Below are 20,189 nucleotides of genomic sequence, written 5' to 3' on the forward strand. Positions count from 1 at the left end.
TAGGAATTTGAGATGTCTAGTGTAAAGAAGTTTGGTTTTTGCCACAGGTAGGATTTGTATTGACTGGAAAACTGGATTTTAGCAGTTTAATCAGGGAAAAATAGGATACCTTTCCTCCGTCGATTGACCTAGCAACTGTTATGTCACTGCAGACCCAGGCTCTGTGTCTCTGTCTCTGTCCACAACATTAGCTTCACCTGAATCCTGAAGCTGGATTTCTTCAGAGGTGAGAGAGAGAGAGGCCAGTAGCAGTCTGGGCCTACTGTTTCCCCTCGTAAGGCCAGTGGTCGGCATCTCTGTCCCAGAAGCTGCCAGTTTCTGTCCCGCCCGTCTGTGGGGAATGGATTACAGTGCTTCCTAAAGCTAGAGCTGCATGCCACACCATGACGAAGTTAGCTTGTCTGTTCAGATCCTATGCCCGTTTTATTTTTATTTTATTTTTCATTTTTTAAAGTTTTTAAAAATTTATTTGACAGAGAGAGAGTACAAGCAGGGGAACAGCAGGGAGAGGGAGAAGCAGGCTCCCACTGAGCAGAGAGCCCAACGTGGGGCTCGATCCCAGGATTCTGAGATCATGACCTGAGCCAAAGGCAGACACCCCACTGACTGAGCCACCCAGGCACCCCCCATGCCCATTTTAAAATCGGCTAGTCTTTGTTATTGAGTTGTAGGAATTCTTTATATATTCTGAATTCAGGTTCCTATCAGATGATTGTAAATACTCTCACCCATTGTGTGGGTTGTCTTTTCACATTCATGATCTTGCCCTTGAGACACAAAAGTTCTTGTGATGATATCCACTTTGTTGATTTTTCTTGTTTTTGTTGCTTGTGATTTTAGTGTCATATCTAAAACAAAAAAGCCATATCCAAGACCACCAACATTCATGCCTATGTTTTCTTATGAGTTCTGTTGTTTTAAATGTTATAGCCAAGTAAGATGATGATAGATATTAACACTTTCTACTCTAGATTTGATGCAAGGCATTCCAGTGACGGAAGATCTTTATTCCATATTTACCAAGGAGAAAGAACATGAAGCTTTGCACAAGGAGACTCAGAGAAGCCACCAGGAACTGATTAGCCAGCTGCTACAAAGTTATATGAAGTTACTGCTGCCTGATGATGAAAAGTTCCATGGGGGCTGGGCCCTCATTGACTGTGACCCTAGGTGAGTTGGACTGATGTTCTTGTAACTAAGGACACTAGTACTAGTGGTCATCCATAAAGCTAGGGACATGGATGTGTGATGCGTGGCAATTTTCAGATACAGGGCTGGTCACTAAGGCAAGCTGACTGAGGCACTCACCGTGGGTGCAAAATTAAGGGGGCATTACAACAACACAGTAATGAAAAAAAAATACTTTAAAGCAATATTTGATGTTTTAAAAAATCCAAATTGTAGAACTGCCATTCACAGCTGACTTGATTTCTAATCCTGTAATTCCCATGTAAAGTTGGTATCCTAGGTGAGGAGGTTAAAACTATGTGAAGTGTGTTTAGCTCTGCTATTTAAAGCAAGGTGTTAGCTGCTTGCTAGTTTTTGTCTTGCCTCCTGTGTTTCCCACCATTACTGTTTTACTAAAAACTGCTGCCTTTGAAGCTGTAAGACAAGGTGATGCGGACGGAGTAGATAATGAAGCTGGTGCTTTGGAATCAGTGACTTTGAAGGTCATGTTTTGGTTTGTTGTCTTCGAGAAAAGGCCGAGACCTGCCTATCAAGTGTCTTGGTATCTTTGTGGTAATGGTAGAACTTTGACACCCTGTGGCTGGTCCCGGTGTTGGCCCCTTTGGGAGGCACAGGCCATCTGGAGCCTTCCATTTGGGCCCTGGAGGAGCTGGAGCAGGAGCCAGCAGTGTTTCAGAACAGTCTTTTCTTCTGCCTTTCATTCCAGAGGAGATGCTTTTTCAGATAAAGAGTAATTACCGTCTTAAGATTCACTTCATTTTCATCTCAGGTGGATGACTCTCTGATGGGTATCACGCGTCCATTGGAATTTCCAAAATTAACTGTGTGTCTGCATCGTGATTACACAGTTCTTTAAGAACCTGCTTTGTTAGCTCTTTTCTACTTCATCTTGTGGTTGCCATGCTTTATAATACTGATAAAATTTCTTTAAAGTCGCCACTGGTATTTTTCTTCATTTGCAAAAGCTTGAATATTTTGTAGATGGTGGACAGTTTTCCCCTGAAGGTATATGTGGAAACTGGCTCTTTGGTTAGCTGAGTTGCTACAGAACGCTTGTACAGTCTATCAGCTGAGCCAGAGCCGTGGACCCAGAGCAAGACGACTCTGACGGAGCAGGGAGAAGCAGCTCTGGGAATGCCTGTGCCGGCTCACAGCCAGCCAGCCAGCCATCAGGCTTGGGGTCTTCAGTAGTTAGTACCTGTCTGCCTTACCCATTCACTCCTGGGTTCTGTGTATATGTTTTTAAAAACACCTTTAAGATATAATTCATTATCCATCCACTTAAAGCATACAATTTAATAGCTTTTAGTATAGTCACATTTTCACTACTCTCAGAGAAAGCCCTGTACTCGCTAGCGATCACTCCCTCCCTGTTCTCCTTTCCCTATGGCCAGACAACCACTAATCTACTTTTTGTCTCTATAGATGTCCCTGTTTTGGACATTTCATATAAATGGGATCACATAACATGTTCCCTTTTGTGACTGGCTTCATTCCTCCTTATAGCTGAATGGTATCCGTCCTGTGGTTAGAGCCCATTTTGTCTGTTTTCTTCCACGATGGGCATTTAGGTTGTTTCCACCTTCTGGCTTTAGTAAATAGTAATACTGTTTTGGTTTGAACACCAGTTTTTATCTGGGAGTACATACCTAGGAGTGGAAATTGGTGGGTCATGTGTAATTCTGTGCTTAACTTCTGGGAAACCACCAAGCTGTTCTCCACAGTGACTGCACCATTTGACATTCTCACCAGCAGTGTATGAGGGTTCCAATTTTTCCACCTCCTCGCTAATACTTTTTCCTTTTCCTCCCCTCCCCCCCCCTTTTTAAAAAAAATGTACTCCTTCTAAGGGGTGTGAAGTGGTATCTCACTGGTTTTGGTTTGCACTTCCCTACTAACAAAGGATGGGAAGGATTTTTTCTTGTGTTTCTTGGCTATTTGTACATTTTTCTTAGAAAACTTGAAATCCTTTGCCCATTTTAAAAACTGGTGTCTGTGGTTTTTTGTTGTAGAGTTGAGCTGCGTGTTTTGGTAAATAAACTTTTACAGGGGCTAGGGCTAGGGTTTGCGTGAGCGAAGTGAGCAAGCTTGTACAGCTACAGGGTCGGATCCTGTCTTTATCTAAAACGCTGGTGTTTTGTTCGTCGTATTTTGGAATCTTGATTTTTTTTTTTTTTTAAAGTATTGCACTAACAATTATCTTGATGGCTGGGTGTTTTTGACGACCTCTGAAATTTTGCGCCAGAGACTTGCCGCACTGCAGTTGCAGCCGCTTAACTCTCTGGCAAAAAACCAGTTCCGGCCGCAGTTGGCAACACACGCAGCCCTGCCGCAGCGGGAACGGCCGCTCCTGGCGCCTGCTCTCTGCCCTCCCCTCCCGCGCGGCCCCGCGCCGTCCCCACACTGCCCGCGGGCCTCCCCGGCTCCGCCGCCGTGGCCTGTTCTGTTGCAGCCCCGAGCTCGGCTAGGACCGCCCGTGGCTAGCCCCGGGCACGGAGGCCTGCGGGTCGCGCCGCTCCTTCCCCCAGCCCTGCGCCCCGTTGCCGCCAAAACACTGGGATCTTGGTGACAGGTGCCTGGGGGCGCGCTCCGGGCCCCGAGAGGAGCCGGGAAAGTGGAAGGACGCCCGGCGTCCTGCCCAGCTGCCCATCGGGACCTGCACCGGCCCACTCCTTATTTTGCCCAGCTCCACCGGACCCGCTTTTTCCACCCCGAGTGCAGGACCACTTCCCCCGGTTCAGAGGAGCAGCCGCGCTGTTGGGCGTGTGAGCGCAGGAGAGCGCAGTGCCGCAGCCACCCGCGTCCCTTGGGTGACGACCCCTTGGATGTGGGCGCGGTCCGGTGGGGGTCCGGTGAGGGTCTGGTGAGGGTCCGGCGGGGGTCCGGGGCACTGCGGGCTCCTCAGCGCCCCGCCCCACCGCGGGGCGGGCGTTGTGCGGCGGGCGCGCATGCGCACTGGGCGGGTGCCGCGGCAGCGGGGGCGGCCGGAAGCGAGTGGCGGCTCCTGGGCGGGGCTTGGCTCTGCAGTTGCCGCAGTTGCCGCAGTCTCCGCAGTCGCTGCAGGCGCGAGGTCGGGTGCAGGCGGCTCTGACTGAGCTTCGACTTCTCGACGGACGGACTGACTGACTGACGGACGGACACCATGCCGCGCTCCCACAGGCCTCCGCCAACCGCCCAGCGGCCCGCCAACGCCACAGGCAATGCCACTGGCAACGCTGCCGAGCCCAAGCCCGAAGGCGGCAGCCTGGCCACGACTTTCAAGATTTTTCTCCTTTTTGCAGGACTGATGGTTAAAGTTCCTGTGGGCTTGTATTTTTCCTGCAAATTGCTCCTTTTCCAGAGTCTCCTGTTAATGTCTCCTGACGACAGTGGCTTTTACGCGACCATCGTGGCGGTGGTGGGGCTGCATGTGGTGCTGGCGGTGTTCGTGTTCATCGTGTGGAAGGAGGGCATGCCCGACTGGCAGGAGAACAAGAACGAGTAGAGCAGCCCGGGAGCTGCGACCGCGGGGGGTGGGGAGCCTGGGGGGGTCTTTCTTTTCTCATCCGTGTTGACAGTCGTGTCCTTGTGCGCTTCGGGGGGAGGGCGGGGGGAGGGACTCTTTACTGCGGCGGCGACCCCAGTAAAACCGCGGGTGGGGGGTGGGGGGCTGTTTCCTGACCGCCTGTTCCGTGCCCAGTGCTTTGTGTTCAGACATAGTGTTTGTGACTGAGGATCCGGGAGGACTGGTGTAGATACGACCGCCCGGGCGGGGGCGGGGGGGGGGCCGCGCTGGCTCGGACGCGTAGACCCGAGCCGGGAACGTGTGTGCGGACGTGACTGCGGAGGCTCGGCGGGGGCGCCCGCGGCCGGCGCGCGTGTAAGTACCGCGGCGGGCGCGGGCGGGCGGGCGCGGGGCTCCGCACGCGGGGGCCTCGGGCTGTCGGGTCCTGGCGTCTCAGTCGTCGTATTTTTCGGTCGTATTTTGGGTGAAAACTGAGGGGGATGTGTTACGTTAGCGTGAGCCCGCCGGCGGTCGGCTGCGACGAGGGGCCGCTGATGTAAATTACTGCGGGTTCCAAGTTTGGTGCGTCTGTCCCCGCAGTACGCAGGAGACGATGACCTCATTCTGACGCAGCTGAAGGATGTGACTAACATCGACAAGTGATTTTTCCCCCTACTGTTTTCCATTTGTTTTTCAGTAGCATTTTGGTAAATCTTGGCAAATAGGGATGAAATTCAAAGGGAGTATAGTGGAATTTTGAGACTAATTAGAATGTAGATTGATTCCCACCTTGTGATTAGAGGTTGTTGATATTACATGACTTAGAGAAGTTTTGAGTTCACATTTTGCCTGCTTTATCTGTTTTTTGTAGATTTTATATGTCAACCATTTTTTTATTAGTAATCTTACAGAAATGTATTTTGCTGTACGTTTAATGAATTCATCAACACTCATCTAGTTTCCGACCCTTTATTATTTGATTTGTGAGTGGTGGTAAAATAGAGCAAAACGGACTTAGAAGAAGGAAATGTTTACTCGTTCTTTAAAAGGCAAATAAATTGATAAATCTGGAGTAAGAAATATAGAGTGGTTTGGGCTCGGTTCCAATTTTTGCATCTAAATCTATGTATTTTTATCTATACATAACTATGTAATTTTTTTTTTTTTTTCAAAAGATGCATCCTACATGTGTAAAAATATCCTTCCCGTACAGTGCCCTTTTGATGATTAGGTCTTGTGAGATAATCTAGACGTTTTCTTCCTCTGAGCCTGAGGGTTTTCCTTTCTTCCCAATCCCCTTTCCCTGGAAATTATCTTATTTCCCTGAATCCTCCTACCTCCTTGACCACCACTCTCTGAGAAGGGACCTCTTCTCAGCTGCAGCCCTTTCCTGAACCCCCCCCCCCCCCCCCCGACAAAACTCAAACTGCCCCCACCATGGATAGATTGTATGCATCTGACTTCAAAAGTGGGATTCACTGATTGATTTTCTACCACCCCCCCACACACAATGATCTTAAGTGGTTCTGCTATAGGGGTAATCTTGATGAAAATGCAGATAAAGATGAAAATATTTAATTCCCTGTGTCATGTCTGTTTAGCCTCATTGATGCTACTCACAGAGATGTGGATGTGCTGTTACTGCTTTCTAACTCTGCCTACTACGTGGCCTAGTAAGTTGTTTGATTTAAAGCTTTTAATGGTTCTTGTAATATGAGTACATTTCCTTATTAGGGTCCATGACATTAAGAATCTGGTTTTATATATTTTAAGGAACTTCATGGAACCCTACATAACTGTTACATCACTGTTAATTTGAGAATGTGATTTTAGCACTTAGCTTATTTAATATTCTTTTAGCACTTAGCTTATTTCCTATATTTCATGTTTTGATGTACTCCATATACTTTTTAATAACTATACATTTTTTATTACTATACAATACATATTTCTCCATTGTTTAGCACTGATACTTCCATTTCATTGCTATTAGCAATGAAATAGTTGTCTTTGTGCAGATAATTGTGTTTGTACACACACACACACATACGCACACACCTGCCTCTTTGGTTACAAGAGTCTGATCAATTATTATACTTTTGTGGTTTACTGCCAGATCTCCAGAAACACTAATTAACAATGCCACCAGCAAAAAAAAAAAAAAAAAAGTACTTGCTTGTTTGCCTTACCAAGATCAATTTTTTTTTCTCTAAGTAAATTCTTTCTTCTGGCCTTTTACGAACAATTTTTTAAAGTCATTGGCCCAGGTGCCCATTAGCATTGATTATATGGATTTTTTATTCTTGAGTTTGGGCAGCAGGTTTATCTGCTGTGTTAATCACAAACACATACTTTCAGTATATGTAGGTGTTTGCCTTCGCCTTCCTTTTAGTTTGTTGGTTTTGTTTTGTAGAAGTTTTTATAAAACAAATTATATTTTGTTAACTGATTTTAGTTTAAGATCCATAAGATGATTCCCCTTTAGCTACTGAACTACATATATGTCAATCTCATTTCATCTAGTTTTTAAATGTTTAAACTCTTTACCCAAGAGTATATTGTGCCCTGGAAGATTTTAACTGCATAGAAGTTGCTCCTATTCTGTCTCAGCTGATGAGCCAAATATGGTTTTGATTTTAATCCTATTTTTACTTCCTTTCCCTTTATCCAGTTATGATGATGAAGTTGATAAAGTAAACCAGTATCAACGACTAAGTCTAGAAGACCTGGAAAAAATAGAAATAGGTAAATTTTAACATGCTAACCAAGTCCTAGAAAGCAAATACTGTTCTTCCAAGAGTGGGCCACATTGTTTGAGCAAGCAGTATGACTTACTAAAATCAGAAAAGGATACTGATATTGCAGCTGGTCTATTTCTTAGGACTCATTTCTATTCTTTAGATTAGCAGTGAATGATATGGTCTAGTAATTATTTCTTTAATTGCTTATCTTATGACGATTCACGCAAAGATCAAGAAAGTTTAAATACTTGAGACCGAAGAAGAGTCTTTATTTAGTTTCATCAAACCAAATCATCACAATAAGCTTGTATTGTGTACTCTTATTTAGAAGAAATAAGAAAAATGTGCTAAAACCTAACTGATGAATAAGTGTTAGTATTTTGAAGATACAGAAAAATGAATTTTATGTGAAAGGTTTAACCATATTCACATTTGGGGTTTTAGGTCCCGAGCCCACTCTCTTTGGTAAGCCGAAGTTCTCCTGCATGCGACTGCACTACAGATACAAAGAAACAAGCGGCTATTTCCACACCCTGAGAGCTGTAGTGCGCAGTCCAGAAGAGGATGGGAAAGGTAATGAGGAGATGACCGTATTCGGTGATAACTTTTGATCTGCTCTTCTAAGTTACAAGTGGAAGTGAGGACAGTCCATACCATTATAAACGGAACATAGCTTTATGACCCAAAATAGTCACTCTGTCCCCCAGAAAGCAGGGAAATTATTTGAACTGATGTAGTTGGGGTAAGGAAATCTCAGTGTTTGGCCACGGGGTATCAGGGCTGCTTCCTACGAGGCGTGCCTTTCACGGACAGTAGTTAGGGGACATTTCTGTCTTGTTCACCACTGTTGCCTTGGCATCTAACACGAGACAAGTGAGAAGAAACTTTTAATTCCAATTGATTTGGTTCATTTGTCCTTTATTATTAACTCTTCTGTTAAAATATGTTTTAGAACATTTTGAATTAGTGGGGAGAGTAGTAAACAAGCAATTTTCTGTAAATTTTAGCAAATAAACTTGTATTTAAATGTATGACCACAAATTTCATTTAGGGGTCTAAATTACAAGTGCTATTTTAGTATGTTTTTGGAGAAACTGACAAGCAGTTGTGTTTGGGTTTCAGATACCCTTCAGTGCATTGCAGAGATGCTACAGATAACCAAGCAAGCCATGGGATTAGATGTACCTATAATTGAGAAAAAACTTGAGAGGTAAGTATACTACTACAATTTTCTCAAGTATAAAAAAAGTATTATCCAAAGTCCCATTTCTTTAGAAGTATTTGCAAAATGGGGAGAAATCAAATTGTGGTATAACATATTGGTATTTAGACTGAGATGTGTCAAATTTCTGTGGATCAAAAAGTAATACTTTTAAAATTTGCTCTTCTGAGAGTCCATCTAGAAATACATTATTTGTGGCCATAATTTAACCAACTTTAAAACATACTCGCTGTCATTTTCTCTATGAATGCCAGTGGGTTAAGAATGCCTAAAGATTATTTCACATTAAAATTTGGATTTCCCATCTGCTTATGTTTCATGGTCCACATTCGACTAAAGAGCAATTTGCTTATCTAGAGAAAAATTGTTCAGTCTTGTGTTAGTAGAGAGAATGGTTTCCACAGCTCTTTAACATCCTAATTTTTATAAAACGCTCATGACCAGTAAGTCCATACTGAGGCATGTGGCAAATACCAGTCACTTTTGCTTGTATTTGTAGCTATCATGAGGGATGCCAAATAAGAAAACCCTGTGTTAAATATGCTGTATCTTTTAAAATAATTGTAGGTAATCTACAGGAAATACAAGGAAACAAATTCTCCCCCCTCCCATCTGAATCCAGCCAAGTTGGAATGGGTGCAGACAGATTTAGTTAAAATGCTGTACATTCCCATTGATGGTCTGTGTTGGCTTGGCTGGTTGTTTAGGTTGTCAGTGTGGTAGACCTGCCCAAATGGTAGCCACTTGCCACGAAAGTGACCATAGTAGTTCCCCTCCTCCCCCATCCATGTTCCTGTTAACCTGTGGTCAGCCCTGGTCTGGGAGCTCTTGATGCACTGTCCCAGGGCCTGTGTCATATACTTCTCACCGTGTAGACACTTACCATCTCACATCCTCACCAGAAGGGTGAGTAGAGTACAATAAGATATTTAGAGAGATTAACTTTTATTTATAGTCTTATCAATTATTCCTGTTAATCTTTCACTCTGCCTAGTTATAAACTAAACTTTATCACAGGTTATATATGTATAGGGAAAAACATAGTACATATAGGGCTTGATCCTATCTGTGGCTTCAGATGTTGGGGATCTTGGAATATATTCCTCACAGTAAGGCAGGTGGGAACTGGTGTTGTCTGAATTTTGGATCGGGTTTTTTGTTTTTTATTCTCAGAATACACAAAAATGCAGGTTGAGGCAGTCATTGAGAGGCTTCTCTCCCTTCCCTTCCTCTACTGCTTTCTCCTCTGAATGCCAAAGAGAACCCAGTTGAAGGAAACATGCAGTAATAATGATCAAATCTAAAGACAAAGTTTTGATCCAGAAGAACTCAACATGATTAACCCAGCTACTGCAAGGAGCTTCCATGTAGGATTAAGATCTTACAGACGTAGTGTTTCCACAGGCTGGCTCTTCACTGCATGGGCTGCTTGAGGGCAGGACACGCAGGAAACTGCTTGCTGGACTGGGGTTAAAGTCACCTAGCCAGGGCACTGTTCCCATTCAGTGCCCGGGGACAACTTGTCCATGTCATTTATAAAGGCTTCTGATGCCTAACTGTAAACTGCTAACACAGTGGTTGCTTCAAAGACTTGGTACCAAAAAGAATAAGATCTCCCATTAATCATCTTTTAATAGGGATTATATGTTGAAATATTTTGTACATATTGGATTAAGTATCAAAATTTCATGTTTTTAATATGGCTAGAAAAATTTAAAACTACATCTGGTTTATTACATTTCTTTTGAACAGTACTGTTCTAGCATCAACTCCAAGGGATTACCTGCATTTATTAGCAGTGCATGGTTTCAGAAATTGGGCCCAAAGTAACAGCTTCCTCTTACAGTAATTATAACTGGTGTATTGGATTTCAGAGGGAGTGAACTTTTTTCTCTTCTAATTTATAGGAAGAGCAGTAAACCTCACGAAGACATCATTGGCATCAGATCTCAAAACCAAGGCTCTTTGGCACAGGGAAAGAATTTTTTAATGAGCAAATTTTCATCTCTAAATCAAAAAGTGAAACAGACCAAATCTAATGTAAATATTGGCAATCTACGAAAGCTAGGAAACTTTGCCAAACCTGAAATGAAAGTTAACTTTCTAAAACCCAACTTAAAAGTGAATCTTTGGAAGTCAGATAGTAGTCTTGAAACCATGGAAACCACAGGTGTAATGGATAACAAAGTCCAGGCAGAGTCGGATGGGGAAATGTCTTCGGAGAATGACTCCTACCACTCTGATGAATTCCTTACAAATTCCAAATCTGATGAAGACAAACAGCTAGCTAATTCTTTAGAGAGCGTCGGGCCAAGAGACTATGTTCTTCCTAGTTGTGGTATTATTGCTTCCGCGCCTCGGTTAGGCAGCCGGTCCCAGTCCATTAGCAGCACTGATCTTAGCATTCACGTTCCTTCAGAGGCTGCTGCCCCTGGAAGTGGGTCTGGAAAAGGCCAAGAGTCTCCTTTGAAGAAAAGTCCTTCTGCTGACAACATATACATATTGACTGGCTTTGCCAAGCCTGTGGACATTTACTGCCATAGATTTGTACAAGACGCACAAAACAAAATGACCCAGCTGTCAGAACCAGGGTCTGTTTCTCAGCAGGTTAGTGAGGAAGGAAATCAAATGACCAATCAAATTTCTAATGAAGAAACCCAATCTGAATCAGCAGCACAGATACCTTCTCGGCCGTCTCAGTTAGATGTGTCTTTTCCTGCAGCAGGTCCCCAGTACTTGTCCGTCGAACCAGTGCATCCAGCTGTATCTCAAAAGACCCCTGGTTCTGGCTCCAGCACGGCTGAATTTGAGACAGGCCTTCACGTTACTCCTTCTCCTTCAGAGGGCAGTAGCAGCAGAGCAGTCTCTCCCTTTGCAAAGATTCGAAGTTCCATGGTCCAAGTTGCTAGTATCACCCAAGCTGGCTTCACCCAGGGGATCCACTTCGCAGTGGCAAAGGTTCAGAAGAGCCCTGCAGAACCTGAAGGGGTTAATGAAGTCCAGCAAAATGAACTTAAAAATATGTTTACACAATGCCAGACACGAATAATTCAGATTTAATTTTTAGCCACAAAGAATCCTATGGCTTTTATTTAATCCAAAAAGAGGTTTCACATATTAGGCTATTTTAACCTGTTGTTTTTGAAGCTAGGAATCACAAATTCTAATTATGTTTATCGGGAAAGTTTTTAAAAGGAGCTGAACTTGGGCAGATTTCCAGATTTGAGAGCCAGGACGAAAGAAGCGTGTCATCCTAGAACGTGTAAACGTGAGTAGCTCATACACTACAGAGCAGTTGGTGTCTGAAAGTAATTTGGGGATAATTACTTAGAGACATAATAACCTGAACTTTTTGTGCAGTGGGAGGAGAAGTGAAGCGTAGGAAGTAAACACGAAGGGTGAACACATTGAGGGGAATAGCTTTTTCATAATTTGTCTTCTGTTTGTCCATCCATTTCTGTGTTAAATATTTAGTTTTTAGTGACTTTTGAGTGTTACTAGTACGAAGAAGCATTTGAATATTAAAACACTCTAGTTTAGTTTTGATGGCTTAACCATTCCCTATTAAGAGTAAATTGAGGTTTACTGGCACTGCAGTCAAGAAAGGTATGCCCATTTGATCCTCATTTTCCCCATAGTCTACTTAAATCTAAAATACTCTGCCCCTTGTACACCCCAAAGTCTAGAATTAAAGACCTATCAGTCATAAAACCTGAGGACACCAGATGTAACTACCAGCACCTATTAAATTATTCTGCTGTTTTTAGGAATGGAAGACTACATTTTATCAGATACTGGCAATTCTTGAAATGAATGTTCAGGTTGTAATTTTTTGCAGGGGAACATTTCTTAACCTCTTGTCTAGACTAAAAACCGCAGAAAATTTAGTCTGATGCACAGCTGTACTAGAACTGATTCATGACTATAATCCTGACCCCATGGAACCGTGGCCTCACAAAAGCCCATACAAGAACGTTGCACACCTTATTCCAAACAAGTATTGGTTTGTCTGGTATCTTTAGAGCCTTACTCTGTTGAAGTGATTCTCAGCTAAACATTATGTCTGTTGTAACTTTGATAAGTATTTCAACATTTGTTATTTATTAGTGGTATCTTTTTTTTGGAAGTGTCAAATCTTGTGACTATTTAAAATAAAACACCATTGTAATTTAAAGTGACAACGTGTATGAGAATTCCTTGAATAATACTTTAAAGATAATGTTGATCTCTAAATCGGGCTAAAAAATTCTTAAGGTTAAGTTTGCTTAACCTTTGATCACTTGGGTCTCAGCCTTTCCAGTATTTTCCTCTTTTAAGTGTTTATATGTAGACTTTAAAAATGAAGTGCATCACAAACCATCGAATTTTAAACATCCAAACACAAACCGAACCCTTTATTCTGTTCTTTTCTTCCGGTCTTGAAAGTATTAAAAGTGTGGCACAATGGGAGAGAAAATAAAAGCAAAGGTCAAGTGATAAATGTATCTTTTAAGCTCCACGAAATGTGTCCCAAAGAGATTTGTGGAAACTAAAAAGAAGGCAATGTTTGATTCTAGGCAGGGTGTTAGGGTCAGTTTCCCACTGACTCCAATAGGAATAGCAACCGTTCCTGTCCAGTGTGTGGGCAAACCAGGAAAGAAAGGTGGTTCTGAAGCCCAGGTTCCGGGCTCCTTCCCCAGTGAGAACCCAACAAGAGACTGCACAACCTCCCACAGGAAGCTTTTAGTAAAGGTTTCCCATAAGAAGGGCGTCAGACCTTTTCTCACACATTATGGGGTCTTACAATAATGAAAAATAACCCAAAGTACTAATAATTGGGGAAGTTTTGTTTATTTGAAAGAGCATTTTCCCTTCAAGGGAACTTTTCTGCAAGATCAAGCAAATTACGTACTTCTCTTTGGTAAATTACAACTCACGTCTGCACAAGAACCGCAGTAACTAATCTACTCTCTGGAATTTTGTTCCCACAAATCCAGTTGAATCTTCATTTTGTTTCTAGAAGATTAAGGAAGTTTACTCTACCAGTTATAAAAATGAAAGCCAGTTAGAATTTTAAATATAAACATTATTTACATTAGTTTGTAAAAATAGATTGGGAGTTTAGGAAAAGTTAAACAGCTAGTCATTTCTACTTCAGTTCATTAGGCATAATGAATTCCTTGCTTTTCAAGCCTGACCCTGTTTCCTTAATGTTTAGCAATATCAATTTGGAGGGAGTGGGGGAAGGGTGCCAAAACAATACTTACAGGATCCTTTAGCTGATCTGTGTCCCACTAGGTAAGTTACTGGCTTAAAAAAAAAAAAAAAAAAAAAAACCAACAAACATTAATCTTCATACATAACCACTGATAACTTAAAAAAATGGTCTAAACTTTCCAAACATTCTTGATACCATAATTACACTACTATACTGTATTAAATTGCTTTCTAAGTATGGGTAATGATATTTTTGCTACTTTAAAACTTTTAGGGGCTCCTGGGTGGCTCAGTGGGTTAAAGCCTCTGCCTTCAGCTCGGGTCATGATCCCAGGTTCCTGGGATCAAGCCCCTAGTCGGGCTCTCTGCTCGGCGGGGAGCCTGCTTCCCTTCCTCTCTCTGCCTGCCTCTCTGTCTACTTGTGGTCTCCGTTAAATAAATAAATAAAACCTTTAAAAAAAAGAAAAAAAAAAAAGAAAAACTTTTACGTTAGGGGCACCTGGGTGACTCAGTCACAGTTAAGCTTCTGCCTTTGGCTCAGGTCATGATCCTGGTGTCTTGGAATCGAGCCCCGCATCAGGCTCTCTGCTCAGCAGGGAACCTGCTTCCCCCTCTCCCTCTGTTTCTGTCAAATAAATACAATCTTTAAAAAAAAAAAGTTAAATCTGTAATTGGTCTGGGAAAAACTTACCTATGGCTTTCTTGGGTATTCCTGGATTAGCAGATATGTTCATTGACTAACACATCTGGAACTAATGGAAAAACTTGCACAAAAGTTTAAAATCCAACACCATCATCAAAGCAACTAAATGACAATTAGGAAAACAATTTAAAACTTTATTTTCTACAGAAGGCATATTTTAAAAAGTTAACTTTGCTTTCTTCCTATTTGGGCAAAACAACCTATCCTAGGGCAGCATTCCTTTAAGTTCCATAAAACAGTGGTTCCCAAATGCATGGGGGTGAAATGAGAAAAACAAGGACAATGTAGGGTTTTTTTTCCAAAAAAGCTGTATTTATTCCATTTAAAGGATTCTCATTCTGAGACTGTCCTTTCATGAAAAAAAAAGTGATATAATACAGTGGTTTCTTTCAGATTACTTGGCAAAATACACTGGCAACCCTGTCCCCCAAATTTTTGGAAATGTTACTGGTCCATGGAATCCAAAAGTCTGGGAACCACTGTCATGTAAAAAAGACTAATTCTGTAGGTTATTAACAACTGTTAAGTGGAAAAAAAACTTCTGTGGTCAAATGTTTGGGAAATGATACTACAGAATTTCACACAGTCATGTGAACTAATGGCAGGTACACACCATTCCCCAAACTTTGACCACTAAACACATTCAGACCCACCGTTAATTGGAAAGACATTGTAAAAATCTCAAGAGAACAACTCGTCTGACTTTGGAATTCCAACCATTTTCAAGTGACAAGTGTCAACATTTCTGTTGACATTAGCATCAACAGAGTCTGACTGACTATGACTTAGCTGAAACTAAGGAAATGGTATCAGCAACATTATCATCAATATTAAACTTTTAATATCAAATACATTTTTGTACATTGTTACTAATTTATATAATTATAAAACAATCAAAAGTTCCATAAAATCAGTAAGGTAAAAGCCCTTACTGAATATTATATAAACTTCGGATGTTACCAGGCTGATTTCAGGAAAAGTCATTGGTTTTTGATACAAATTATCTACAAAACAATGTGGTATAAATGGTATTTGAATTTTACAATAATGTGGCCACAATCTGCCCACTACTCTCCTAGACGTCAGATCTTTAAAGTTCATTTCCATTCACACATTTCTGCTGCTGAAGCCTGGTTCTTCTTAAAGACTCCAGCTGCTTTGCTCTGAGCCATCGCTCTCTTGACAGTGTTGTCTGACCGGCACTGAGAGACAGAAACCTGGCGTGAAACACAGAAACGGATTTAAGTGTAGACCCAGGACAGGATCTAGTTCTTTTTCTTTCCTTTTTTTTTTTTTAAAGAACCTCAGATATGCTGGGTTAGGGGTCACGACCATCTGGCAGCTACAGACAAGTCAAGAGCCAAGTTAGACCTCCACGAAGGGTTCTTTGAAGGTTAGAGACAAAAAAGCCAGCCAGTTCCACTGATCACCGGCCAAACACAATCCCCCTTCACTAAACCCTTAACGGAAAAACCTTTCCACTGGTACAAATCTCAGTTACTCCTAAAAATCAGAAGGTACACACCGAGCTCACTAGAACAGCAATCACGGATACGGACTACTCACCGAGCCACAATGAGCAGCTGGTGGAGGTCATCTGCGGTGATGCTCTGAGGGTCGCTCTTGCGCATTTCCACAAAGTCATCTTCAACTGCCTGTACCGAGAGAGTAAGTGCACTTGAGCACGACTGCTTATGAACAAGCACTGTGTATTACGCAGGGAAAAAGTAACAAGGTCCATTGGCCGATGTGCAAACGAGGTATCAGCCCTGCTTAGGCTTCTTCAGAGAAAGGAGGGTGAAAGTCCCGCCTCACCCGCAGGCCAACGCTGCCCACAGAGCAGGCAGGCGTCCAGGCAAACATCAGGTCAGCAATGTGCAAGGCCAACAGGGCAGGGTGACGTCAGCAAAAGTGGCAGAGTGAGGGGGGGGCCTCAGAAAATTCTGCCCACCACTGACGGGTACAAGAACACTAGCAAAAACTATCAGAATCTGCTTCTTCTAGAATCTGAAAATTAACCAGAACACAGGGAGCATTTGTTCAAGAAAGAACACTGGGCTCTGGGGCACTTTCATTTTCCCACACCTCCCCCCACGCCCTGAAAAGGGACAGCCTGGAGACCGCAGGAGAGAGTTCTTTCAAAGCACCATTCCTGAGATCTGTCACTCTCTGCCGGCGAGAATCCACGTGCAAGGCTGTCTTCATTCAGCCAGACTCGGCTTACCCAAGGTGAACAGCCTCTTCTCCCAGGGAATTTATCAAAATCAGAAGCAATTACTAATCAACCCGGCTGCTTCACACACTGGATAGTAGTCGGGGCAAACAGACAACCCACCAAAATCCTTAAAAGAAAAAACTAGAGGGGCGCCTGGGTGGCTCAGTGGGTTAAGCCACTGCCTTCGGCTTGGGTCATGATCTCAGGGTCCTGGGATCGAGTCCCGCATCAGGCTCTCTGCTCCACAGGGAGCCTGCTTCCTCCTCTCTCTCTCTGCCTGCCTCTCTGCCTACTTGTAATCTCTCTCTGTCAAATAAAAAAATAAAATCTTTAAAAAAAAAAAAAAAAAAAGAAAAAACTAGAAAATGAAAAATTTTCCCCCTAAAGCCCCCAAAGGACGATCTCTATCTCCCCAGGAGTGCAGGTCACCCACATGCAAAAGGCTGCGCGCACACTGATTGGAGGAGGCCCTAAGCTGACCTGAGTGACTGTTCTGTGCAGGCAGAAAGAGAAGAGCGGGTCCCAGCTGTACACTGTGTGCCGGAGTGCTGGAGGCCTGCCCCCTGTGCACACAGGGCCCGGGCCCTTGGCTTTGACTGGGAGACCTGTTCCCAGGCATCTAAGGAAATTAAATTTCTATCTGATCACTGACTGACCAGTGAGCTCGCAGACACTCCAGGAGATGCATACAAAGAATGTGCTTCACAGAGTTCATTCGAAGAGTCAATAAGCAACAACAAACCCTAGGTGGGGAGGATCCACCGCAGCAGAGCAGAGCTATCCTGGCTTCCACATATCTGGTTTTCAAAACAAAAATGAGACACAGAAACAAGAGTATCTGGACCCCTTCGCTGGAAACAAAGAAGTCAACAGAACGGTCCTCGAGGAAGCCCAAATATTGGACTTGCTAGACAAAGACTTTTTTTTTTTGACAGGCAGAGATCATAAGTAGGCAGAGAGGCAGGCAGAGAGAGAGGGGGAAACAGGCTCCCCGCTGAGCAGAGAGCCCGATGCGGGGCTCGATCCCAGGACCCTGAGATCATGACCTGAGCTGAAGGTAGAGACTTAACCCACTGAGCTGCCCAGGGGCCCTATTTTTTTTTTTTTTTTCAATTTTATCTACTTATTTGAGAGGGAGAGAGACTGCGCACAAGCACACACACGAGAGAGCACAAGTGGTGGAGAGGGAGAAGCAGACTGCACGCTGAGTAGGGACCCTGGTGCGGGGCTCGATCCCAGGACCCTGGGATCATGACCTGAGCCAAAGGCAGATGCTGAACCAACTGAACCAGTCAGGTGCCCCTCGAGAAAGAGTTTAAATCAGCTCTTTAAATATATTCAAAGAACTAGAGAAAACCACATATAAAGAACTAAGACAAAGCATGAGAATGCTGTCACCATGAATAAAAAAGTATAGAGAGAGATTATTTTAAAAGCAAGCAGAGGGGCGCCTGGCTGGTTCAGTGGGTTAAGCCTCTGCCTTCGGCTCAGGTCATGATCCCAGGGTCCTAGGATCGCGCCCTGTATCCGGCTCTCTGCTCAGCAGGGAGCCTGCTTCCCTTCCTCTCTCTCTGCCTGCTGCTCATCTCTCTCGAATAAATAAATAAATAAAATCTTTGGGGGTTAAAAAGGCAAATAGAGGGGTGGCTGGCTCAGTCAGTCAAGCCTCTAACTCTTGGTTTCAGCTCAGATCATGACCCTGGGGTTGTGGACCGGGGACAGGACGGGGCACAGCACTGGGCTCCACGCTCAGTGTGGAGTCTGCTTGGGATCGTTTCTCTCTCCTCCACTCACTCGCTCTCTCTGAATAAAGCCTTAAAAAAAAAAAATAAAAAGCAAACAAATTCTGAAGCTGAACAAGGTGATTGAGACTTAAAATTCCCTGGGAACGAGGCTGAGCCTTGCGCGGCAGGCGGAGCAAGTCTGCAATGTGCAGAAAGGTGGGCCGCCCGCGGCCGGTCGGTGCAGGAGAAGCGAAGGGAGGAAGAAAGAAGCACGGAGCCCCCGCGACTGTGAGCCGCCGTCACGCGCGCCCACACCCTCAGCAGTGCTGGAAGGAGGAAGGAGAAAGAGGCAGAAAGGAATTTCAACAAATTCATCGGCCAAAGCCTCCCCAAACTCCTCGCACACTCCGGCCCGACGCGCGTCCCCCCGCACACGCGAGCAGCCGGCCCGGCCCGCGGCCTGAGCGCCGCAGCCCCACAGGCGGCGCCCGCGGCCCGGCCGGACCCGGGGAGAGTCTGGACGGCACCAGCGCGGGGGAGCCCCTGAGCCCGAAGCAGCGGCCCTCGGAGCCCCCGGGGCCAGCGGGCGACGGGAGGACACACGGACAGAGTGCTGAAGGAACAAGTCTTCACACCGAGCACTCTACGTCCAGGAGAAGCGGTTTCAAACGCGGAGAAACCAAGACCGCCCCAGATACGCGACAACTGGACGGAACCGGCCGCGGCCGATCTGGCCTTCGAGAACCACGCGGGTCCCGAGCGCCGGAAGGAGAGGACCGCGCGGCGCCGCGAGTCCACGCAGGTGACCATCCGGGGGATGACACGGCAAACGGACAAAGCAGTCCCGGGTCTCTCCCGCGCCGGCTGAGGGACCACGGCACGCGGGACGGAGCCGGCCAGACGGACAGACGGCCAGACGGCCAGACGGCCCGACGGCCGACGCCCGGAGACCGCCCCGCCCACGCGGCTGGCCGGGAGCCCGGAGCCCGCGCGCACCGCACCGTCTAGGGCAGCCCGGGCCGCGGATCCGGCGCCGCACACGCACCTTGGTTATCTCGTCGGAGATGCTGTAGTCCAGGAAGCGGAGCAGCGTCAGGTAGATGCGGAACTTGTTGAGCAGGGAGGGCAGCACGGCCGACAGGAGGCTGTCCGTGTACTCCTCCATGTTGGGCGGCACGAGCTGCGGCTGCAGGTGGATGCGGCAGTCCGCCTGCGGAGACAAGCCCACGCGGTTCGCCGCGCTGCTCCACCGCCCGTCCGGGTGCGTCAGGAGGCGGCGAAGGTATCGGGGACGACTGTCCCTCCCGGGGGAGGGGAGGGGGGGCACTTTTTACCACGAACCCACAAGCGCCGGGACGCCCTCAGCGCTCATGGCTAGAGTGAGCCCTTCTTTGGTTACCGACCCCTCCTGTCCCCTCCTCGACAGGACAAGCGACACAAAGGCCGCCAGCCTCTAAAAAGCAGCTACTTAAAATTCTTTCAAGGTTTCCTTAATCTTGGAATCTGTACTCTGTGTCTTACTGGATCTGCCTTTCTAGAAACCACATAAAGCAAACCACACTTTCCCACAAAAAACCTACACACGGGCCACTTCATTCTTGTTCACAAGCAATTTCTCATAAATCACAGTGACCATGAGTTCACAGAGACTGTACACCTTTGGAAACAACTGGGCGTACTTCTCAACATGAAAAAACTCAATTAAAAGCTCTCTTC

General features: G+C 45.0%; 2 protein-coding genes across 6 annotated transcripts in view; one reads left to right on the forward strand and one right to left on the reverse strand.

Annotated features, from left to right (window-relative positions):
• Positions 1–12,809, forward strand: part of INPP5F (inositol polyphosphate-5-phosphatase F) — a 78,073-nt gene extending 65,264 nt beyond the window's left edge. For 2 of the 4 annotated variants that reach the window (XR_014308755.1, XM_082720284.1), the window contains 6 exons: positions 1,025–1,170; positions 6,274–6,345; positions 7,344–7,417; positions 7,858–7,986; positions 8,536–8,623; positions 10,543–12,809. Coding sequence is in view for 3 of the 4 variants with exons in the window: in XM_082720284.1 (XP_082576410.1) it covers positions 1,103–1,170; positions 6,274–6,345; positions 7,344–7,417; positions 7,858–7,986; positions 8,536–8,623; positions 10,543–11,695 (1,584 nt within the window). In the remaining variant the exon portion in view is untranslated. Of the gene's footprint in view, positions 1–971; positions 1,171–6,273; positions 6,346–7,343; positions 7,418–7,857; positions 7,987–8,535; positions 8,624–10,542 lie in introns of those variants that run through there. The other 2 variants (XM_082720282.1, XM_082720283.1) reach the window with 2 other exon arrangements.
• A 1,838-nt stretch (positions 12,810–14,647) lies between these two features.
• MCMBP (minichromosome maintenance complex binding protein) overlaps positions 14,648–20,189 on the reverse strand; it is a 48,752-nt gene continuing 43,210 nt past the window's right edge. For both annotated transcript variants that reach the window (XM_082720298.1, XM_082720297.1), the window contains exons 14-16: positions 19,519–19,683; positions 16,101–16,189; positions 14,648–15,751 (exon numbers count right to left, since the gene is read on the reverse strand). In XM_082720298.1, coding sequence (XP_082576424.1) covers positions 15,625–15,751; positions 16,101–16,189; positions 19,519–19,683 — 381 coding nt within the window. In that variant the 3' untranslated portion in view covers positions 14,648–15,624. The remainder of the gene's footprint in view (positions 15,752–16,100; positions 16,190–19,518; positions 19,684–20,189) is intronic.

This window comes from Mustela nivalis (assembly GCF_964662115.1).
Source record: "Mustela nivalis genome assembly, chromosome: 2".
NCBI classification, from domain to species: Eukaryota; Metazoa; Chordata; class Mammalia; order Carnivora; family Mustelidae; genus Mustela; species Mustela nivalis.